We start from the raw sequence: 20,517 nt of genomic DNA, 5'->3' as shown, positions 1-20,517 counted from the left end.
ATCTTGTTATATGCCTGCAGCAACAACAATAACATCTGGAGTATCTCATAATAATAACCCCCTAAGTGTTTTGCACAACATCTTCTCGGCATTAGAGAAAAACCTAATCCTCCAACACCTTCCCCTAAACGTAGCTACAGCTATCGCTGCAACTGTCTCGCTCACATATTGGATAAATAATTAATCCCCCCCACACCCCCCCCCCCCTCCCCAAACCCATCCCTCATTTCCAAGACCATTGTACTGCTTTGGTGTTAGTACACATGTCTGCACATTTATCTGTGAGTGTGTAATACATTTGAATGGTTTGTCTCTCGTACATGGCCAGGTAGCGAGCGAGTAGCGGGCAAGTGCGGAGGCGGTGTGTGGTGCATTAGGTTAATCTGATCTCATTATACCAGGGTTTGTATGTGGACCACACTTTCACCAGGCCTTTCATCAGCCCTTCCTCCTTCTGCTGCTCCCTTGCCTTTTATATCCTGTTTACTCAAATATATTACAAGGCCTGAGGTTTCACCGAGTCTCCAATGTCTCGCTTGTTGGCACACACACACACACACAAATGCATACACACATACTGCCATGGCTGTGTGGGCTCTGTATTTCTGTGCCCTGACACACTTGATTCTGACATTTGTTTAACATTCCTTCTCCTCTCTCCCTGACATTGTGAAGTACATTGTACTTTCTGCCCCTGTGCAAACATTGTCTTTACTGTTTCAGCTTTTTATTAGAAATGTGAAATGCGTCATGGAGGCAAACAGTGGGACAGCTGTAAAGTGTACAGATAGGGCGGTTGAACTTGCTGCAAGGGTGTGCAGTCGCAGAATGTCTTCCGGAAAAGGTCTACTGTCATCTGCTATTTGATTGATTGAAATGCTTTTGTTTGATGTGTTGTAACCATATCATACAACTACTACACACGTAAGAGTACACATTCCACTGGGTTTGGAGATACTCTGCCTAGCCACCATGGGTTGCCTCCGAAAATGGCACTTTATTCCCTATGTAGTGCACTACTTTTGACCTGGGCCCTGGTCAAAGGTAGTGCACTACATAGGGAATAGGGTGCCATTTTGGACGCACCCTGTAACTTCAAGGCTTATTTTCTATCTGGGACAACCTCCTCTGAGTTCTATAACCATCGGTCCTGCATGTACAAGATGAAATCTAGAGTCACTCTTTCTTCTCTTCTCTACTCTACTCTTCTCCACTGTTAAAATGAAGTGGTTTGTAACACCAAAACTAATGGCAACTGAGCCACTAACTTGAAGGAGATAAAACCCTAACTTTGCTGGAGTATTGAAACACATCATCCTGAGATGTTTTGAAACATTACATGGTGTGTTGTAACACCACTTAATCAAGTGTTGAGCAACAACTTGCCAGGGACAGGGAGAACTAACAGAAAATATTGAAAACACTATTTTGGAGTTTCGAGTCTTGTTTAGTGCAGAATTAGATACCTCGTTTCCTCTCTCTAAAGCTTCCAAACACCATTATGACACTGTATTTTGAATCCTGTCTAGTACAGAATCAGATGATTTTTTTCTGAAGTGTTGATGTTTAACATTGTTTTATGTATTTGATCATTTGCCATTTTATACAGTTTTGGCAGGCATTGTCAGACACAGTGTTCAAACCACCAACACTAACTCAAGGCTGAACTGCAAGACTTGAGGAATCTGCCCTACTCTTCTATTGACAATCATGAATGTGGGAATGGGTGCTGTCCTCATTGAATGTCACTTTGTCTAACTATTATTTAAACCTCATGGCACAACAAGCTCAATAGTAATATATAAATATACTTTTCTTTCTCAAACATGCGTACAACATTGTGTGAAAGAATCATGAAGTTAAAAATATATATTACCCACAATCCTCTAAAAACAGGGGGAAGTGGCAAGATAGGAAATGCAAGGTGATTAAAACCAAAGACTTCAAATGAGTTTGATCACTCAATTTTCCCTCTTTTTGGTTATCCTCGTGAAAGATACTTACATTTTAAGCAACATATTATTTACTCTTACCTTATTTGGGTCAAATGAAATTAACAAATCATTGAAACAACTTACATAAATGCTTTAAAAGAGATGTTGACACTTTATTGAGACAGTTATGAAATGACAAGAGGGGATACAGATAGGAGGGAGTAACAGATTGAAGGGGTTGGAGCGGAGAATTTAACCCCGGTCTTTGGAAGGGAGAGGGGTGACTAAGCCGAGTGCGTTACAGCTAGACATTTTCAATTCACCCCAGAATCATTTCTTACCGTCTGGCTGTGTGGTTGAGTGGGTCAAATTCAAAGGAGACGTATCATCTTTACTGCCCCTCCTGTTTCCAATCTGTCTAAATAAAGCGTTGAAATAATTAAGGTGGAATTCCACACCAAAAAATATTCTCCGTAGTCTCTTATCGTCAATCAATATTTAGGCTGTAAACCATTTCGATTTATAAACCATTGATTGTATGAGAAACAGTTTTAGTGTTTTGACGCTACCTTTTTACATGCACTGAAACCCCCCCAAAAGTGTTTTCACAACACTCTCTTAAAAACATCAATATTCAAGTTGAAGAACCACTTTGGGTATTTCAGAGTACTTCATTTCTGTTTTAAAACACATTATCTGTATTCAAACACTTACATTGGGTTTACATTCAAACACCCTCCAAACATCAGATCTCAGCTTAGGTACACTACTTTTCATGGTTTCTTTACGCAATCATTGTTTTGATTGTGTTTTGAGACTTTTATTTTTACAGTGTACTCTCTCGCCTAGAAGGTATTCGTGTTGCTTGCTGGTGATAGGAGCTTGTCAAGCATTTCCTAGACATTCCTTGGAGTGTCAATTTGCTTTCTCCTGCTTGCTTGGAATGAGGGTGGGGTTGGGTTGGGTGTGTGTAGGGTATAGACCTGGATTCAAATAATATTTGAAATCATAAAAAATACTTTATTTCTGCTTGAGCTTGGCTAGCTTAATGGACCAAAAGTATAGTCAGACATCCACAAACTGGTACTCCAGGCAGGCTAGAACAAATGCTCAAAGTATTTTAAATATTTAATATACTATTTAAACCCAGGTCTGGTAGGGTAAGTGGTGAGGGGTGGATGTCTACTGAACCATTCATTTTAAATAAGAGGGAATAGTGTATATCTCAGGAAAGGCTTTAGATTGTTAGTGGACACAGGAGGTCCTTCCAGTTCAGTGGTGAATAGGATACGCATGATTATACACCAGGCTTGGTCTGGCTGGGAGACTTATTTTCCACAGCTTAAGCCAGGGTTTCACGCACCACTCTACCCTAGCCAGGGATGAACTCTATAACAAAACAGTTAGTTGGTATATAATTAAAAGTGTTTTTTAATTGGGTCTACAAAATACGTTATGGATGATTACTAAATATGTAGCCAGTGAGTTATGAATTATATATAATGATCTGTTTGATTTAGAGTAATGAAATTTGGCACACATACTCAGGGATATGAGTCTAGTTAACCTGTGAAGTATGGTTTAGTATGGCTGTGTGGTGGCGCTGTTGGACAGGAAACACCATTCATGCAAGCTCATTGACTCATAGCTGCCATATTGTTTGAGCTAGAGTTCAGGAAAATGTTGAGCTAGAGTCCTGGAAAACATGGGTACGTAGATGCTGTGTACCAAATATGGTGCAGATCGGTCCAGCGGTTCTGGAGAAGAAGGCATTTAAAGTAGTCAACATCCTTACAAATATTCCAAAATACATCAAAGGCATATTGCATGATCTGACTGATGTTGAGTTCTGATATTTGGCAAGCATGGTAAGGATTACAGAAGTAGCTTATCCTAGTGCGATGTGTCCAATTTGTCCTGATGGTGGCACAGTGGGCCCACAGCTTGAACCCCGGCATTGCTTCTTTCAGCCTTAATTTTTTTGTCCCCCTGTTCACACTGACAACTCCAGCTGTCACACACTGGGACAATGGAGAAGGTGGGGGGGTGCTCTGAATAGATTTTTTTTTTACTGGAGAGCCCCCCCCCCTCCCCCCCCCAAAGACTTGTCATCTGCATTTGACAGGAACCCCCAGCCCTCCCCACTTTACCGCCCCTTTCTCCTTCCTTTTCTCTCCCTCTTCTCTCCATAATCCTCCTCTCCCTGCTTGGTGCAGCTGTTGCTGTCCACTGGATTTTTTCTTCTTCTGCCTAATTGGGAGTTTTAGTGGGATTTTGTTTGTAAAACTTTTGTCCTTTTTTCAATTTTTTTTCTTAATTGATCAGCATTTTCTTACATAGGCTATCAACTCATATGTTTGGCTCAGAGAGGTCTACACTGAATTTGCTGTTCAGTCTATCCTGTTTTCTACAGTATTTTGAGAGGCACTAAAAATCCCTATACAAAAACACATACTACCTCTTCATAATTTACCTTCCCAGTAAGGTTGTGAAGTGGCAACGGATGGACACCCCACCCCCTCTTTCTGTAAAGCATACTTTCAGTCTGGCTATTACTGTATTTGGGAGAGTGAGAGCAGGGAAATGGGTGGACTGGAGAGTCCCAGAAAACCGCAATTCACACAGAACACAGAGACCCCAAGTAGCTTAACAAATGAGTGACTAACCCGATGTCCATTCATACCCCCCCTCAGCCCACAAGCCTATTAGCCAACCATCCCTCCTTGAGCATTCACTGTCGACAACATGTGGAGCCATCTCTATAGCAACCAGTGGATATGACATGTGCAACAGACAGGGACTTTTTAGCAGCTGAATATAAGGAGGGGCTCAGCCGTGCACTATATGATCTAAAAGTATTTTTAAAAACCTGGTCTCCCCTTCTTTCATTGGGCACAGAGACGCTGAAAGGACTGGCGATAGGCTTCTGCAGATTCTCGCAAGGCTCTGAAAATCAGGCGGGCATATCCCCTCGTTCGTTCTCCTCCTCTTTATTTTCTCTTTTCCTTTTTCTTCTCAATCTTCGTGCTCGAGCATTGGTAGCCGCAGTCTTTTGTTGGCTCGGGAGGCGCATGGGACGCTGGTAACTTTTGGGGAGGAGAGGAATGAGTGGGAGGCTGGTCATTACGCTGGCCACTCACACTACTGGAGCTGCGTTTGCCGAACCTGCTCTCTGGAATACAAGACATATCTCCTATTTATTGCAAACCATCTGACTTGCGCATCAACATGAATTTAGGTAACTATTTTCCAGCATGCGTTATAACCTATCTTGGCTGTGTTTTCAAGGTGCCGCTACAACTAATGCGGTGTGGAGAACTTGTGTGTAAGGCATCAATGTATAGGCTATCGTTTTTATGAGCAATTTCTTTAGATTATTACAAAAAAAATGCATATTTAGCTTTTTTTCTAGAATTGCTTAGATTACAATTGATGTGCAATGCATGCCTGAGTTGAGTGCTTTCTGTGATTTCGGCCCGCTGTCGACGCTCCAGTCACCGAAGGATGCTCGTATCGTGAGGGGGAAATCGAACGAAACTTGTAGGTTATAAAAACTAGATCAAATTTAGATAGGGATGATCAGTGCGGTAGTAGACTAAAAATGTTTTAGACCTAGATTAAGTTAAAACAGGTGTTGAAAATATAGAACATATATTTGATGAATAGCAGCACTGGTGCAAGTGTCCACGCGGCACATCTGTAGGGAAGATACGTTTTCATTTAAAAAAAGCGCATTCCACAGATATCAATGAAATTAATTGATTAATTGAGCGCATTGAGTTTTGGAGATGGATCAGTGTCTTCTATTGGCAAGTGGTTACCCTGAAGTTAAAACAAATCAATATCCTACTCAAGTTAGAACAAATCAATATTTGCATAAAAAGTTTGCTGTTATTTCTTTGCATTAATTTGGTTAGTTTATTATCTAAACTGAAATGGATTTGAGGTAGGCCTAGGCTACTTTGTTTTAAAGTAGGCTACACTTGGATGGCAAATAATTATTTATCATTAAAATAGGAAAAGACACAGGGATTTAGTTGGGCAAAGGTTTTTATAAACAGCAATAACATTTTTATAAAACTTTTCATTGAGAATCTCTTGTATATTACTAATTGGAAATTCTTGTTTGATTTGATATTATCAGACAAAAAAAAAGGACTGAATTTGATGGAAGAAGTTGCTTCTTCAATGAAGGCAAAAACATTTATCTCTTTATAAATGTATGTTTATTTCATGACCAAATGTTTAAAGATAAAGATGATTATTGGTATTTCAGATTCCAATTAGAGGCATTTTCATGTAGCCTGCTGTTTTAATTTAAAAAAAAAGAGACAATTCAAAAATGGGTTTGTTTTTAATCTGTCAGGGGGTAATGTGTTTAGCTGCTTGAATATGTTTGTATTTCATGCAACAAGGATTTGGGATTTGGTGGTGGTGTGTTAGTGTGCATGTGTGCGTGAGGGGTGTACCTTCAACTGCCTGAAAGTATTGTGATCACAGTGTGAATGGACAGGGGCGGTTCTGGGGGTGGGGGGGGGGCAGTGCCTCTGTGACAACAATTTTGGACCCCCTTGTGGCCCCCCTAAATGTGGAGTATGAAATAATTTTTACATAACACATTTTTGCTACATCTGTTATTAGACAGTGGCAACGCGGAACACTAATGATTATGAACATGGTATTTTGCCTGCTAATGCCTGCAATGCAGTGAAGAAAACGATATGACAACAATAACGTCTAATGTAACTGGCCCCTCTAACAGTACAACTGGCCCCAGCTTGGCCCCCCCAGTTGAAATGGTCTAGAACCGCCACTGTGAATGGATAGCCGGATTCCCCTCTGGCCTCTCTCACTGTGACCTTTCTCTCAATCATTTGAATAAACCAGAGCTACCGAAATCCATCTGCCCTTTGTCTTCAGCTAGGTCTGCTAATCCGAGAAAGAGAGAGAGAGAGAGAGAGAGAATGAGTGTAAAAACTTCACTGCGCATCCTGTGTAAAAATACTGATTCTTGAGCAGTATATAAGATTATAAGAGTTTTTCTTAAATTTGTTATTCATAATTCTAGTCACATACTCATCAATTCATACATCTAAATATACCTGTCCATAATCCCGTAATGTTTATTTAGGAGTGATGTTCATACACTTTAATGTTTTTGAAATACATGAAAATTATGATCTGCAACTAAATCAACGTGATTTATTTGTTTATTTCAACAAAAAACATCACAGTGTTTTTTAACATAATGTTATTGCAGTCATTGCATCAATGGTTGTTTGAAAAAAAATTAAATGTTTGTCATCGTTGACTGTTTACGTTTCCCCATATGAAATGGTAATTTACAAATCCAATTTCATTCTCACAAATGAACAAAAACTCCTCTCTGGCATAACAAAAGGAGTCCTCTCTCTCTTTCCCTCTCTCAAGAGAATATGCTCTTCGTTCGTTGTCTTTACCCTCTTAGATAGCCTATATTTGAAAAATACATTATTTAGGGGTGTGAAGAGTATTTAGATAATATTTTTTTTTGCTAGGATCAATCAACAGCTTCCTACAAAAATGAATTTCGGGCACTTTATGTCGTCGTAATAGCTGTTTCATATCATTTGAAGTTTTATGTACCTGAATAATTATTTTGACAATAACACAGTATGATATTATTGTAATTATGTCATAAAATATTTATAATACCAGAAATGTATTTTCCACAGTTATTAATCTGTGTAGTATTTACTTACACGTGAGAATCAATGAGAATACAAAATTATATGAACATGATTTAAGAAAAGAAACATGGCAGGCGATATTGTGTCATAAAAGTACAATCTGTGATTTTTCTCTCCAAAACATGAAATTAACACTAGATGTCTCACAATATATTTTATGTGAATTATTTTTCAAACAAATACATTTCATCTATTTTAAAATAATGATTCACTGACATATTTGAACTAAAAACATTTATTTTCATGGAATCCCTTTTCATGTGGCTTGCTTAAGTGTTAAACTGGTGGAGAGAGAGAGAAAGAGAGAGATGGAGGGGGGAGGGAGGGAGAGAGAACCACCAACCATGAATTCCCAAAATGGGACAAACACCGAATTGAGACTCTGCATGCAGAATTCTGCAAAAATATCCTCCGTAGACTACGTAAAACACCAAATAATGCATGTAGTGCAGAATTAGGCCGATACCCGCTAGTTATCAAAATCCAGAAAAGAGCCGTTGAATTCTACAACCACCTAAAAGGAAGCGATTCCCAAACCTTCCATAACAAAGCCATCACCTACAGAGAGATGAACCTGGAGAAGAGTCCCCTAAGCAAGCTGGTCCTGGGGCTCTGTTCACAAACACAAACAGACCCCACAGAGCCCCAGGACAGCAACACAATTAGACTCAACCAAATCATGAGAAAACAAAAATATAATTACTTGACACATTGGAAAGAATTAACAAACTAGAATGCTATTTGGCCCTAAACTGAGAGTACACAGGCAGAATACCTGACCACTGTGACTGACCCAAACTTAAGGAAAGCTTTGACTATGTACAGACTCAGTGAGCATAGCCTTGCTATTGAGAAAGGCCGCCGTAGGCACACTGCCGACAAAATTGGGTGGAAACAGAGCTGCACTTCCTAACCTCCTGCCAAATGTATGACCATTTCCAAGACACATCATTTCCCTCCGATTACACAGATCCACAAAGAATTCAAAAACAAACCCAATTTTGATAAACTCCCATATACTGGGTGAAATAACACAGTGTATCATCACAGCAGCAAGATTTTTGACCTGGTGCCACAAGAAAAGGGCAACCAGTGAAGAACAAACACCATTGTAAATACAACCCATATTTATGTTTATTTATTTACCCTTTTGTACTTTAAATATTTGCACATCGTTACCACACTGTATATAGACATACTATGACATTTGAAATGTCTTTATTCTTTTGGAACTTCTGTAAGTGTAATGTCTACTGTTCATTTTTATTGTTTATTTCATTTTGGTTTATTATCTACTTCACTTGCCTTGGCAATGTTAACATATGTTTCCCATGCCAATAAATCCTTAAAATACAAGAGAGAGAGGAGAGAGAGAGAGAGGAGAGAGAGAGAGAGAGAGAGGAGAGAGAGAGAGAGAGAGAGAGAGAGAGAGGAGAGAGAGAGAGAGAGAGAGAGAGAGAGAGAGAGAGAGAGGAGAGAGGAGAGAGAGAGAGAGAGGAGAGAGAGAGAGAGAGAGAGAGAATGTAAACAAGGGGCGGAAGGACTGCTGTAGCAGACTAACGCTAGCCACGGTTTCAGACTAAGCTTTTTTCAATCCAGTGTAAATGTATCCTTATCTATCATACTGAATACTTTCACTCATACTCAATCTGCCAGAGGCATTGATGCAATAGCTCAGAGGTAGCCGAAGCTTTGCTTCTCTCGTCTATGTTCTATGCGCTTTATTAAAGGACTTCTCAATTGCTGTCAAGCCACTTGGCTGTTGATTGAAGCTGCACGTCACACACACTCATCAGACCTACATGGCAATCGGTGTGAGCATGTTACCAAAGGCGTCAGCGTGAGTGCAGTCCCCGAAGGTTAAAGTGATCATGCGTTATGACTATAAAAAATATATAATAAATGCAGCTATGCTTGTACCTTACCCTTTTGCTCCCCACGACTAAGTACCATGTTGCAGCGGTTGATGATTGTTGTGTGTTTTTTGGTTTGATTGAAGTTGAAAACCCTTCTGCAATGACAGATGTAGGAAATTCAAGTGTATTGAATAGATGAAGGTGTATGGGCTTGTTGGTGGGGTAGATGGGCCACTAGTCCATTTGGGAAAAGCGGGATACCTAGTCAGTTGTACGACTTAATGCATTCAAGTGAAATGTGTCTTCCGCATTTAACCCAACCCCTCTGAATCAGAGAGGTGCGGGGGGCTGCCTTAATCGACATCCATGGTGCCCGGGGAACAGTGGGTTAACTGCCTTCTGATCAGGGGTGCAGAACGACAGATTTTGACCTTGTCAGCTCGGGATTCGATCCAGCAACCTTTTGGTTACTGGCCCAACACTAACCACTAGGCTACCTGGGTTCACCTATTAAATGGTGCTAAAATCTTCACAGTGGTCCATGCACTTACTGGGACCCAGGGATAGGCTACCCAGCCTGGCAGCCTCACAGGGGCCTGTGAGACAATACCATGCCAATACCATGCTATTCTCGTTGGCTTAGCTCCAGGGAGGGGGTTAACAATGTCTCTGAAAGGTTCATTCTGGTGGGCTTCTGCTGGATAGACCCAATCTGAGATCCCCCCTTTCAGGCCATCCTAGCAATTACTTCAGGGGCCTTGGCCAGGGCCCTAATCCAGCCAAACTCAAAGCTGGAAGGCTAATTAGGGACAAGCTTTTACTGTCCAAATCTCCTGTAGCTGCACAAAGGCAGGTTTCCCCATGCCAGAACAAAATGGGCCCTAAATGTCTATAGTGTGTAGGCTGGACAGAAGAGAGTAATAGGACTTGAGCGAGTTTGAATGCACATTATAATACTACTATTAGTGTAAGGTAATGAGTAGGCTGGTCCAGGGAGTGAATCGGGATGGGGATGTGTGGGCGTGGCTGGGATAGACAGGGAGGGAAATACTGTGTTTAATTTGTCTCTATATTTCTGTAAAACAAATGACAAAAATCCCCTGTTTTGGGATTTTCTAACATGGAAGTTATGCTTTTCCATTTGCCTACAGATTTATGTCAATGTCATTGGTATGTGTGTGCATATGACACCCTTGTTTCTCCAAATATATGATGAAAATACTGCACAAACATTGCCATAACCTGGACGTATAGGCCGTTTTCTCATCCCCGTTTCTCTCTCCCAGAAGGAAAGCTTGAGGCAGATCCCGGTGGTCACGGAGAGTCGTCTGGAGTCTGGTCAGTTTCTGGTCTTGACCGTCATCTCCATGGTCCTGATCATGGGGGCGCTGGCAGCATCTGGCTGGCTCTTCTGCCTGCGCCACCGCTCCCACCTCCAACTGAAGAAGAAACTAGCCAGCCTGGGGACTGACACAAGTGCTGATGCAACTTCAACCTATCAGGTGAGAGGAGCCTCCTCGGCCTCAGCCAATCACAGTGCAGCGGCTGAGTGCTCTACTGGTAGAGCATGCGCCCTGGTCCCGGTCCCTGACACTAGCCTTATTCTGATTGGTCTGCAGTGACACTTAGTTGCTGTCTATTGAATGAGTTGATTTTAAGGGGATATCTGGTGGTTGCTGTGTTTTTGTCACACTTGTGACAGTTGGTTGTAGAAGGTGTGTTTGTTCATGATAGAGATAGGTTGTGACATAAGGCTGGTTATCAACAGAATATATGGCAATGTAAAATTATGTTACTTTTCTGTCACTCAATTGCAAGATTACCCTTCATTTGATTCTGTATTATGGGAAAGTATTTTTTGTGATTTGGTTGTCATTTAAGACATCAAGGAAATAGAATAAACAATTGCCAGTCAAATGTTAGCCTCGTAAAACCAGCCTGACTGCTGCACTCGGCCTGGTTTAACAAGGCCAGTCAAATGTATCTAGAAGTCTACATTTCTGGTAAAGCCTTGATATTCCAGTGAGAGTTGTATTGGCTATGACCTATGGCTAACGGGTTTATTGTGTGACCTATTCCTTCCATTCCTCCATGTTTAGCGGCTGGCTGGGTGGCCGGCTCGTATTGATTTTGTCTTGGGCTCAGCTGTGCTCAGCGTGGACACTCAGTGCACATCCACCCATCTGTCACGGTTGTCGTAAGAACGGGACCAAGGCGCAGCGTGTGTAGAGTTCCACATCTTTATTCCAAAGTGAAACTTCGCAAAACAAAATATATCAATAAACGAACAACGAAACGTGACTACGTGGTGCACAAACACAAAACATTATCCCACAAACACAGGTGGGAAAAATAGCTACTTAAATATGATCCCCAATTAGAGACAACGATTACCAGCTGTCTCTAATTGGGAACCAAACCAAAACACCAACATAGAAATTTTAAACTAGAACACCCCTACGTCACGCCCTGACTTACTACACCATAGAGAAACAAGGGCTCTCTATGGTCAGGGTGTGACAGTACCCCCCCCCCCCCCCAAAGGTGCCTGAAACCAAATGGAAGGGTTTGGAGGGGTGACTAGTGTCGGTGGCGGCTCCGGTGCAGGTCGTAGCCCCCCCCAGACCCCGGATCCGACCATGGCGCCGGGCTGAATGACGTGCCTGGACTGGGCATCGGCGCAGAGAAGGGCTCCGGCCCTGGAGCTGGGTTGGACGCCGTGCCTAGACTGGGCATCGGTGCAGAGGAAGGCTCCGGCCATGGAGCTGGGTTGAACGCCACGCCCGGACTGGGCACCGGCGCTGAGGAAGGCTCCGGCCTAGGAGCGGGACTGGACGCCGTGTCTGGACTGGACACCGGTGCAGAGGAGGGCTCCTGCCATGGAGCTGGACTGGATGCCGTGCTTGGACTGGACACCGGCGTAGAGGAAGGCTCCTGCCATGGAGCTGGACTGGACGCCGTGCCTGGACTGGGCACCGGCACAAAAGAAGGCTCCGGCCATGGAGCAGGACTGGACACCGTGCCTGGACTGGGCACCGGCGCAGAGGAAGGCTCCGGCCTTGGAGCTGGACTGGACATCGTGCCTGGACTGGCCACCGGCACAGAGGAAGGCTCCTGCCCTGGAGCTGGACTGGACGCCTTGCCTGGAAGCTCCGGACCATTGATCCTCGCTGGGGGTCCCGGACCGTTGACCGTCGCAGGAGGTTCCGGACCGTGGACCGTCGCAGGAGGTTCTGGACCGTGGACCGTCGCATGAGGTTTTGGACCGGGAACCGTCGCCGGAAGCTCTGGACTGGGAACCGGCGCGGGAAGCTCTGGGCTGTGAATGCGCACTGGAGGCCTAGTGCGTGGAGCCGGTACAGGTGGCACCGGACTGGTGACATGCACTTCAGGGCGAGTGCGAGGAGCAGGCACAGGACATACCGGACTGGGGAGGCGCACTGGAGGACTGATGCGTGGGGCCGGCACAGCTTGCACCCGACTGGTGACACGCTCTTCAGGGCGAGTGCGAGGAGCAGGCACAGAGTTCCACATCTTTATTCCAAAGTGAAACTTCGCAAAACAAAATATATCAATAAACGAACAACGAAACACGCACAAACACAAAACATTATCCCACAAACACAGGTGGGAAAAATAGCTACTTAAATATGATCCCCAATTAGAGGCAACGATTACCAGCTGCCTCTAATTGGGAACCAAACCAAAACACCAACATAGAAATTTTAAACTAGAACACCCCCTCGTCGGGCCCTGACCTACTACACCATAGAGAAACAACGGCTCTCTGTGGTCAGGGCGTGACACCATCACATTTGCATTGTCAATATTTAGTCAGCCTTTCACAGTGTCGCCTTTCCTGATCGTACACACTGAAGATGGACAGTCATTAAGAGAGTAGAGAAATTAGTTCTACTATAGCCGTTCATTTGAGGCCCTGTTTCTTCAAAGTTCTTTTTTGAGGGGGTTTAATGGACTTTTACAATATTTACAATAATTTATTCTTTGTTTACAATATATAGGTGTTGTTGTTGGCTCATATTTCCTATGCAGTACACATACTTTCCCTGTTTTTTTTCTGGCGCCCCGCCATTAAAGCTAGTTAAAGGGATAGTTCACCTAAATTACACAATTACATATTAGTTTCCTTACCCTGTAAGCAGTCTATGGAAAAGGTATGACAGCAATCCATGCTTTGGTTTAGTTTCCCTGGCACTGTTTCCACATGCTAAAGTTTTAGCATTTGTGACACAAATCCCATTCAAGTCATGGGACCGATATTAGCCTTTTTCGCGCATTATGTCTAACCTGTTATGGATAGGGAGCCGTATTTTCACGGCCGGATAAAAAACGTACCCGATTTAATCTGATTATTACTCCTGCCCAGAAACTAGAATATGCATATAATTATTAGCTTTGGATAGAAAACACTCCAAAGTTTCTAAAACTGTTTGAATGGTGTCTGTGAGTATAACAGAACTCATTTGGCAGGCCAAAACCTGAGAAGATTCCTTACAGGAAGTGCCGTCTCTGACCATTTCTTGGCCTTCTACACTCTCTTTATTGAAAACTGAGGATCTCTGCTGTAACGTGACACTTCCTACGGCTCCCATAGGCTCTCAGAAGGCGGCAAAAAGCTGAAAAGCTGAAAAACACTAGCGCATTTAGATAGTGGTCGATCAGAGAACAGAGACTGGAGGCGCGTGCACGAGGCGACACCATGTTTTTATTATTTCGTCTTTGAACGAAAACAACGACTCCCGGTCGGAATATTATTGCTTTTTTACGAGAAAAATAGCATAAAAATTTATTTTAAACAGCGGTTGACATGCTTCGAAGTACGGTAATGGAATATTTAGAATTTGTTTGTCACGAAACGCGTCGGGCGCGTAACCCTTCGTCACCCTTCGGATAGTGTCTTGAACGCACGAACAAAACGCCGCTATTTGGATATAACTATGGATTATTTTGAACCAAACCAACATTTGTTATTGAAGTAGAAGTCCTGGGAGTGCATTCTGGCGAAGAACAGCAAAGGTAATCCAATTTTTCTTATAGTAAATCTGAGTTTGGTGAGGGTCAAACTTGGTGGGTGTCTAAATCGCTAGCCTGTGATGGCGAGCTATCTACTCAGAATATTGCAAAATGTGCTTTCACCGAAAAGCTATTTTATAATCGGACACCTCGATTGCATAAAGGAGTTCTGTATCTATAATTCTTAAAATAATTGTTTTGTTTTTTGTGAACGTTTACCGTGAGTAATTTAGTAAATTCACCGGAAGTGTTCGGTGGGAATGCTAGTTCTGAACGTCACATGCTAATGTAAAAAGCTGTTTTTTGATATAAATATGAACTTGATTGAACAAGACATGCATGTATTGTATAACATAATGTCCTAGGCGTGTCATCTGATGAAGATCATCAAAGGTTAGTGCTGCATTTAGCTGTGGTTTTGTTTTTTGTGACATTATATGCTAGCTTGAAAAATGGGTGTCTGATTATTTCTGGCTCTGTACTCTGCTGACATAATCTAATGTTTTGCTTTCACTGTAAAGCCTTTTTGAAATCGGACAGTGTGGTTAGATAAAGGAGAGTCTTTAAAATGGTGTAAAATAGTCATATGTTTGAAAAATTGAAGTTTTGGGATTTTTGAGGAATTTGTAATTCGCGCCACGCCTATCATTGGATATTGGAGCAGGTGTTCCGCTAGCGGAACGTCTAGATGTAAGAGGCTAAATCATCCAAAAGTATCTCAAATTGATTGTGAAGCCCAACAAAGTCACTTATAGATGTTTCGAACATTATGCATGAAAAATGATATTATCTGTCCCATGACTTGAATGGGATTTATGCCACAAATGCTCAAATGTTAGCATGTGGAAACAGTGGCAGGGAAACAAAACCAAAGCATGGATTGCTTTCATACCTTGTCCATAGACTGCTTACAAAGAAACCAATACAAACCAAGGAAACCAATTTGTCATTTTGTAATTTGGGTGAACTATCCCATTAAGGAGGACAATAATGCCTTTGCAGCCTAAATGGAGGATGCTTTATGTACGAGCCGGTCCACGGGGGACACGAGTGTACTACCGGGAGTGCACATCAATCTTAGACGATAGTGCAGATCTAGCAGCCACTACCGGCTGCCTAAGCTAGTTGTGCCTAGGCTAAATGCTATTTTTCTTGGACATATATCCTCTCTGCTTCCCCTTTACTGGGGGTATATGCAAGTAAAAGGGTTGCACAAATTACCAGGTTTTCCAGAAATCCCGGTTGGAGGATTCCCTTATTTCCTGTTCATTCTCTCCTCCACCTACTCCAACTGGGATTCCTGGAAAATCTTGACATTTTGGCAATGTTAACAGAATTGTGCAACTGTAACAGTGTAGGTTCCGTCCCTCTCTTCGCCCCAACCTGGGCTCGAACCAGGGACCCTTGCACACATCAACAACTGACACCCACGAAGCATCGTTACCCATCGCGCCACAAAAGCCGCAGCCCTTGCAACGCAAGGGGAAACCCTACTTCAAGTCTCAGAGCGAGTGACGTCACCGATTGAAACGCTATTAGCGCGCACCACCGCTAACTAACTAGCCATTTCACATTGGTTACACTCACCCCCCCTTTGACCTCCTCCTTTTCCGCAGCAACCAATGATCCGGGTCAACAGCATCAATGTAACAGTGTAGGTTCCGTCCCTCTCTTCGCCCCAACCCGGGCTCGAACCAGGGACCCTTGCACACATCAACAACTGACACCCCACGAAGCATCATTACCCATCGCGCCACAAAAGCCGCGGCCCTTGCAACGCAAGGGGAAACCCTACTTCAAGTCTCAGAGCGAGTGACGTCACCGATTGAAACGCTATTAGCGCGCACCACCGCTAACTAACTAGCCATTTCACATCGGTTACACAACCTTAGCCCTAAAGAGAATACAGTGCCATTTGAGACCCAACCCTTGACTCTGTAAAGGTATAGACTAGAGAAACTGGATGAATTATTAGGTGGACATGGAAAGTGCCCTGAGGCCGTGGCCCAGGGCAGATTCTCATGGTTATAATGATTAAGATTTGGCGTAGGGAAATCTGATCCTAGACCAGGGCATAGGGCCTGGTCCCTGGGGTGAAATATCACAGTAATAGATCATGAGATAGACTAGTAACAATGTGCTGCTTTCAGAAGACGTTTACCTACACTGCCTTCTGCTGTCCTGGCTTGCGGCTATGGGCCCTGGTCAAAAGTAGTGCACTATATAGGGAATAGGGTGCCCTTTGGGATGCAACCCTGGTTGTTAATTGTGGTTGAAGATCCGTCTGTGAGTCTGACTGGTGCAAGCTACACACCAAACACGATGAGCTTCGCAGATTACTGTGAATATAATGGTGAAATCTTCAGCTCCAGATAAGACTGACACTATCGGGAGTGGGGAAGTAGGAAGGGGGAGAGACGGGGTTCGGTTTCTATAAGATTGCATCCTTCAAACTATCAGATGTTTTTTTTTTCTTATCTTTTCTCTCCTCTTTTGATTTGGGGAAAGATGACTGGCTGGCTAGATAACGCCCAGGCTCCAAATCCCTAATGGAGCGTCGGTGAGCACAAGGCATGATGGGAGAAAAGCTGAGTCATTTTGTAGAGAGGAGTAATCTTCACGGTGGGGCGGCGGCAGTGGGAGAGAGTCTTTTATATAGACATCTCTTCTGAATCTCTCTGATTCCCATAGAATAACAATAGAATTTCACCTGCCGTATCAATCCAAATGCCAAAGTAACGGCCTACTGTACATGTGAATACATAGGTTGCTCATCTCTGTTGTAGCTTTGTAGTTATGAGAGAGTGGCTGCTCAGTTCAAAGAAAATCCTTTGGGTTTAATGTATTGATTCCCTGTTATGTTTGAATTTCTTTGAGTAATGGAAAATGAGATTCTTCTTACCTAAAGATGAGTATGGTTGTTACATTTTGAACGGGGGGAGTATTTTTGTTTCTCACGATCAGTATCTTTCATTTTGGGCTGTAGTTTTGTTGTATTTGTTTCTCATCATATTTAACGATTGTCTTCAGAGTAGCTTGTGCCTCCTTATAAGAGAATACATAAGTACCTAATGCGTTGCAAAACAAGTGGCTCATAGGAATTGTTACCAAATTTATACAAATTGAAATCAATACCCCTGCCAGCCAGCAACCCAATGTACTGTTACACTTTATTGCTATTTGTTTTGTGAAATGGTGGCAATATACTGGCTTGACCTTGGCAATTCAAGCGTTTTGAAGATAACTGCATGACCTTTGACTGTGTTTTCTATTTCCTGACATTTATATAGATAGGTTTGCTACAAACCATGATCCATAGGCCACAGTGACATCCCAGACTTATGCAGTCTGCAAAGATTAACAGGGGTCATGTGAAATGATCTCAACTAATAAAAACAATGTCTGTCTGGCTTTTGTATTGGAGTCTTTAATGAATGAGAATGAATTTGAGTAATATTGTATTTTGCAATATTTAGCCTTGTCATTGCAACAAAGTCCTTTTTATTTTATTTGAGAGGCTGATCAGGTCCTCTCTCCTCTCCAGGAGTTGTGTCGCCAGCGGATGGCTGTGCGGACATCAGAGCGTCCGGAGCGCCCGGAGCCTCTACGGCACCTCTCGCGGCTGAACAGCGCATCCTCTCAGTTCAGCGATGGGGGGCCCATGGCCAGCCCCTCTGCCCGTAGCTCCACCTCATCCTGGTGCGAGGAGCCTGTCCCCGCCAACATGGACATCTCCACCGGACACATGATACTGGTAAAAAATATATATATTCTGCCTGACCCTTCATCACGGAGAGCATTACATTTGAGTAGACTTAGGGCCAAGTGCATATCGACAGATTTGTCACCTAGTCATCTCAGGGATTCGAACCAGCAACCTTTCAGTTACTAACCCAACGCTCTTAACCACTAGGCTACCTGCCACCCCTGTTTGGAGTATGTGTGGAGTATAGTGTGTGTAGGATAGGATCTGGTCTGGGATTCCTTTTCCCCAAGCACTCAGCCTCCAGCTTTCATTCATTTTGTCTGTCTGGCTCTGTCTCTCTATCCCTTTCTCTCTCAATCCTGGCTAGATCTCTGGCATTTTTATTTCCATCTCTGTCTTTCTTTCCATCTCTATCTCCCTCTTTTTTCATTTTTTCACTCGCTTTATCTTGGCCAGTCGTCTCTGTCATTCTTTCTCTTGCTCTTGTTTTCTCTCGCTCTGTCACTCTTTATCCCTCCCTCTCCCTTGCCACCTCTCCCCTCTATTACACTGTCTCTCTCTCTCTCTCTCTCTCTCTCTCTCTCTCTCTCTCTCTCTCTCTCTCTCTCTCTCTCTCTCTCTCTCTCCCTCTCCCTCTCCCTCTCCCTCTCCCTCCTGCTCTCTCTCTGTTGAAGCCAAAGCGAGACGGATATTGCATTGTGTGATGAGAGCTGTTCAAAAGAGAAATATCATTACCCAGCTGATTGTCAGTTGAACGTTTCAGATTTTTGTTTTGCTTTTCTTTGAAAAGGCTTTGAGTCCCTTGTGGGCCCCCCTACTTGCACACACAATGGATTGTTTTAATTTTGCACAACTTTTGTTTTATTCATTGCAGACAAGCTTGATAAAAGAGATGGATAGATGCCTGGCTGTGTTTTCATTAGTGGGGTATAATTCATCACAGTACGTGTCAGGCTTTTGTATTGGAGTCTATAGTGAATGAGAATGAATTTGAGTAACGTGTTTTATTCGTCATGGATGGGCTTTATTGCAAATGTCAAGGTTGGTTGAGACGCCTCTTTTGAAAACATTTGAATAGAACATATTTATTTGGCCTTTACATTACAACAAAGTCCTTCACTATATATACATCATTTGTATTTGCTTTGATAACACTACAGTAAGAATCAAACAGATTCACTGCAGATTCTTCAGAAAACCTAAGTATGATGCACATATAAGCCACGCGGACCATGACTCCATTTTGACTCCTGAGTGATTGACAAGGAGGTTGTTTCTCTTTTGAAATCCAGTCGCACCTCACGTGTAACCATGTGTGAGATTGCCTTGGTATCACTGATGTCAGAGCCGATTTGTTTCATCTCTCCTGTGCTGTTCTCTGTGGATCTCATGCAGTGTGGACTGTGGGAGCGATGAGTACCTTGCTCTACCAAGATCGCATGCTGGGCTGGGCTCTTATAGTTCACACCTACATCTAAATCACTGGATTAGGAGGCTCTTTCTGGCCCAATCTACTCTTATCCAAGTTTCACCTGGGCTTCATCCCCAATGGCACCCTCTATAGTGCACTACTTTTGATCTGAGCCATGGTCAAATGTTACTCACTAAATAGGGAATAGGGAATAGGGTGCCATTTGAGTCATTTGCTTGCACTTGTTTTTTCCTGCTAGCACTGACTTTGCTGATAACTTCTTTATCAAGGAAACATTTACTTACTACGACTGTGATATGTGGTTGGCTCACCCAGCTACACTATATATACAAAAGTATGAGAACACCCATGGCCATGGAAATGGGTTTCCATGGCCGAGCAGCCACACACAAGCCTAAGATCACCATGCGCAATGCTAAGCATCAGCTGGACTGGTGTTAAGCTTGCCGCCATTCAACTCTGGAGCAGTGGAAACGCATTCTCTGGAGGGATGAAGCCCACTTCACCATCTGGCAGTCCAACAGACAAATCTGGGTTTGGCGGATGCCAGGAGAACACTAGATGCCCCAATGTATAGTGCCAACTGTAAAGATTGGTGGAGGATGGATAATGGTTTGGGGCGGTTTTTCATGGTTCTGGCTATGCCTCTTAGTTCCAGTGAAGGGAAACATTAATGATTCAGCATACAATGACATTCTAGACGATTCTGTGCTTCCAACTTTGTGGCAACAGTTTGGGGAAGGCCCTTTCCAGTTTTAGCGTAACAATGCCCCCGTGCACAAAGCGAAGTCCATATAGAAATGGTTTGTCGAGATCGGGGTGGAAG

General features: G+C 43.1%; 1 protein-coding gene across 2 annotated transcripts in view; it reads left to right on the top strand.

Moving 5' to 3' along the window:
• ptprn2 (protein tyrosine phosphatase receptor type N2) overlaps positions 1-20,517 on the top strand; it is a 277,091-nt gene that overhangs the window by 228,391 nt on the left and 28,183 nt on the right. The window contains exons 12-13 of one of the 2 annotated variants that reach the window (XM_029756151.1): positions 10,809-11,021; positions 18,098-18,307. In XM_029756151.1, coding sequence (XP_029612011.1) covers positions 10,809-11,021; positions 18,098-18,307 — 423 coding nt within the window. Of the gene's footprint in view, positions 1-10,805; positions 11,022-18,097; positions 18,308-20,517 lie in introns of both variants that reach the window. The other variant, XM_029756150.1, reaches the window with a different exon arrangement.

The sequence above is a fragment of the Salmo trutta genome, chromosome 6 (genome assembly GCF_901001165.1).
Source record: "Salmo trutta chromosome 6, fSalTru1.1, whole genome shotgun sequence".
NCBI lineage: Eukaryota > Metazoa > Chordata > Actinopteri > Salmoniformes > Salmonidae > Salmo > Salmo trutta.
Note: the sequence above shows the minus strand (reverse complement) of the source record. Positions and strands in the feature narration are given on the sequence as shown.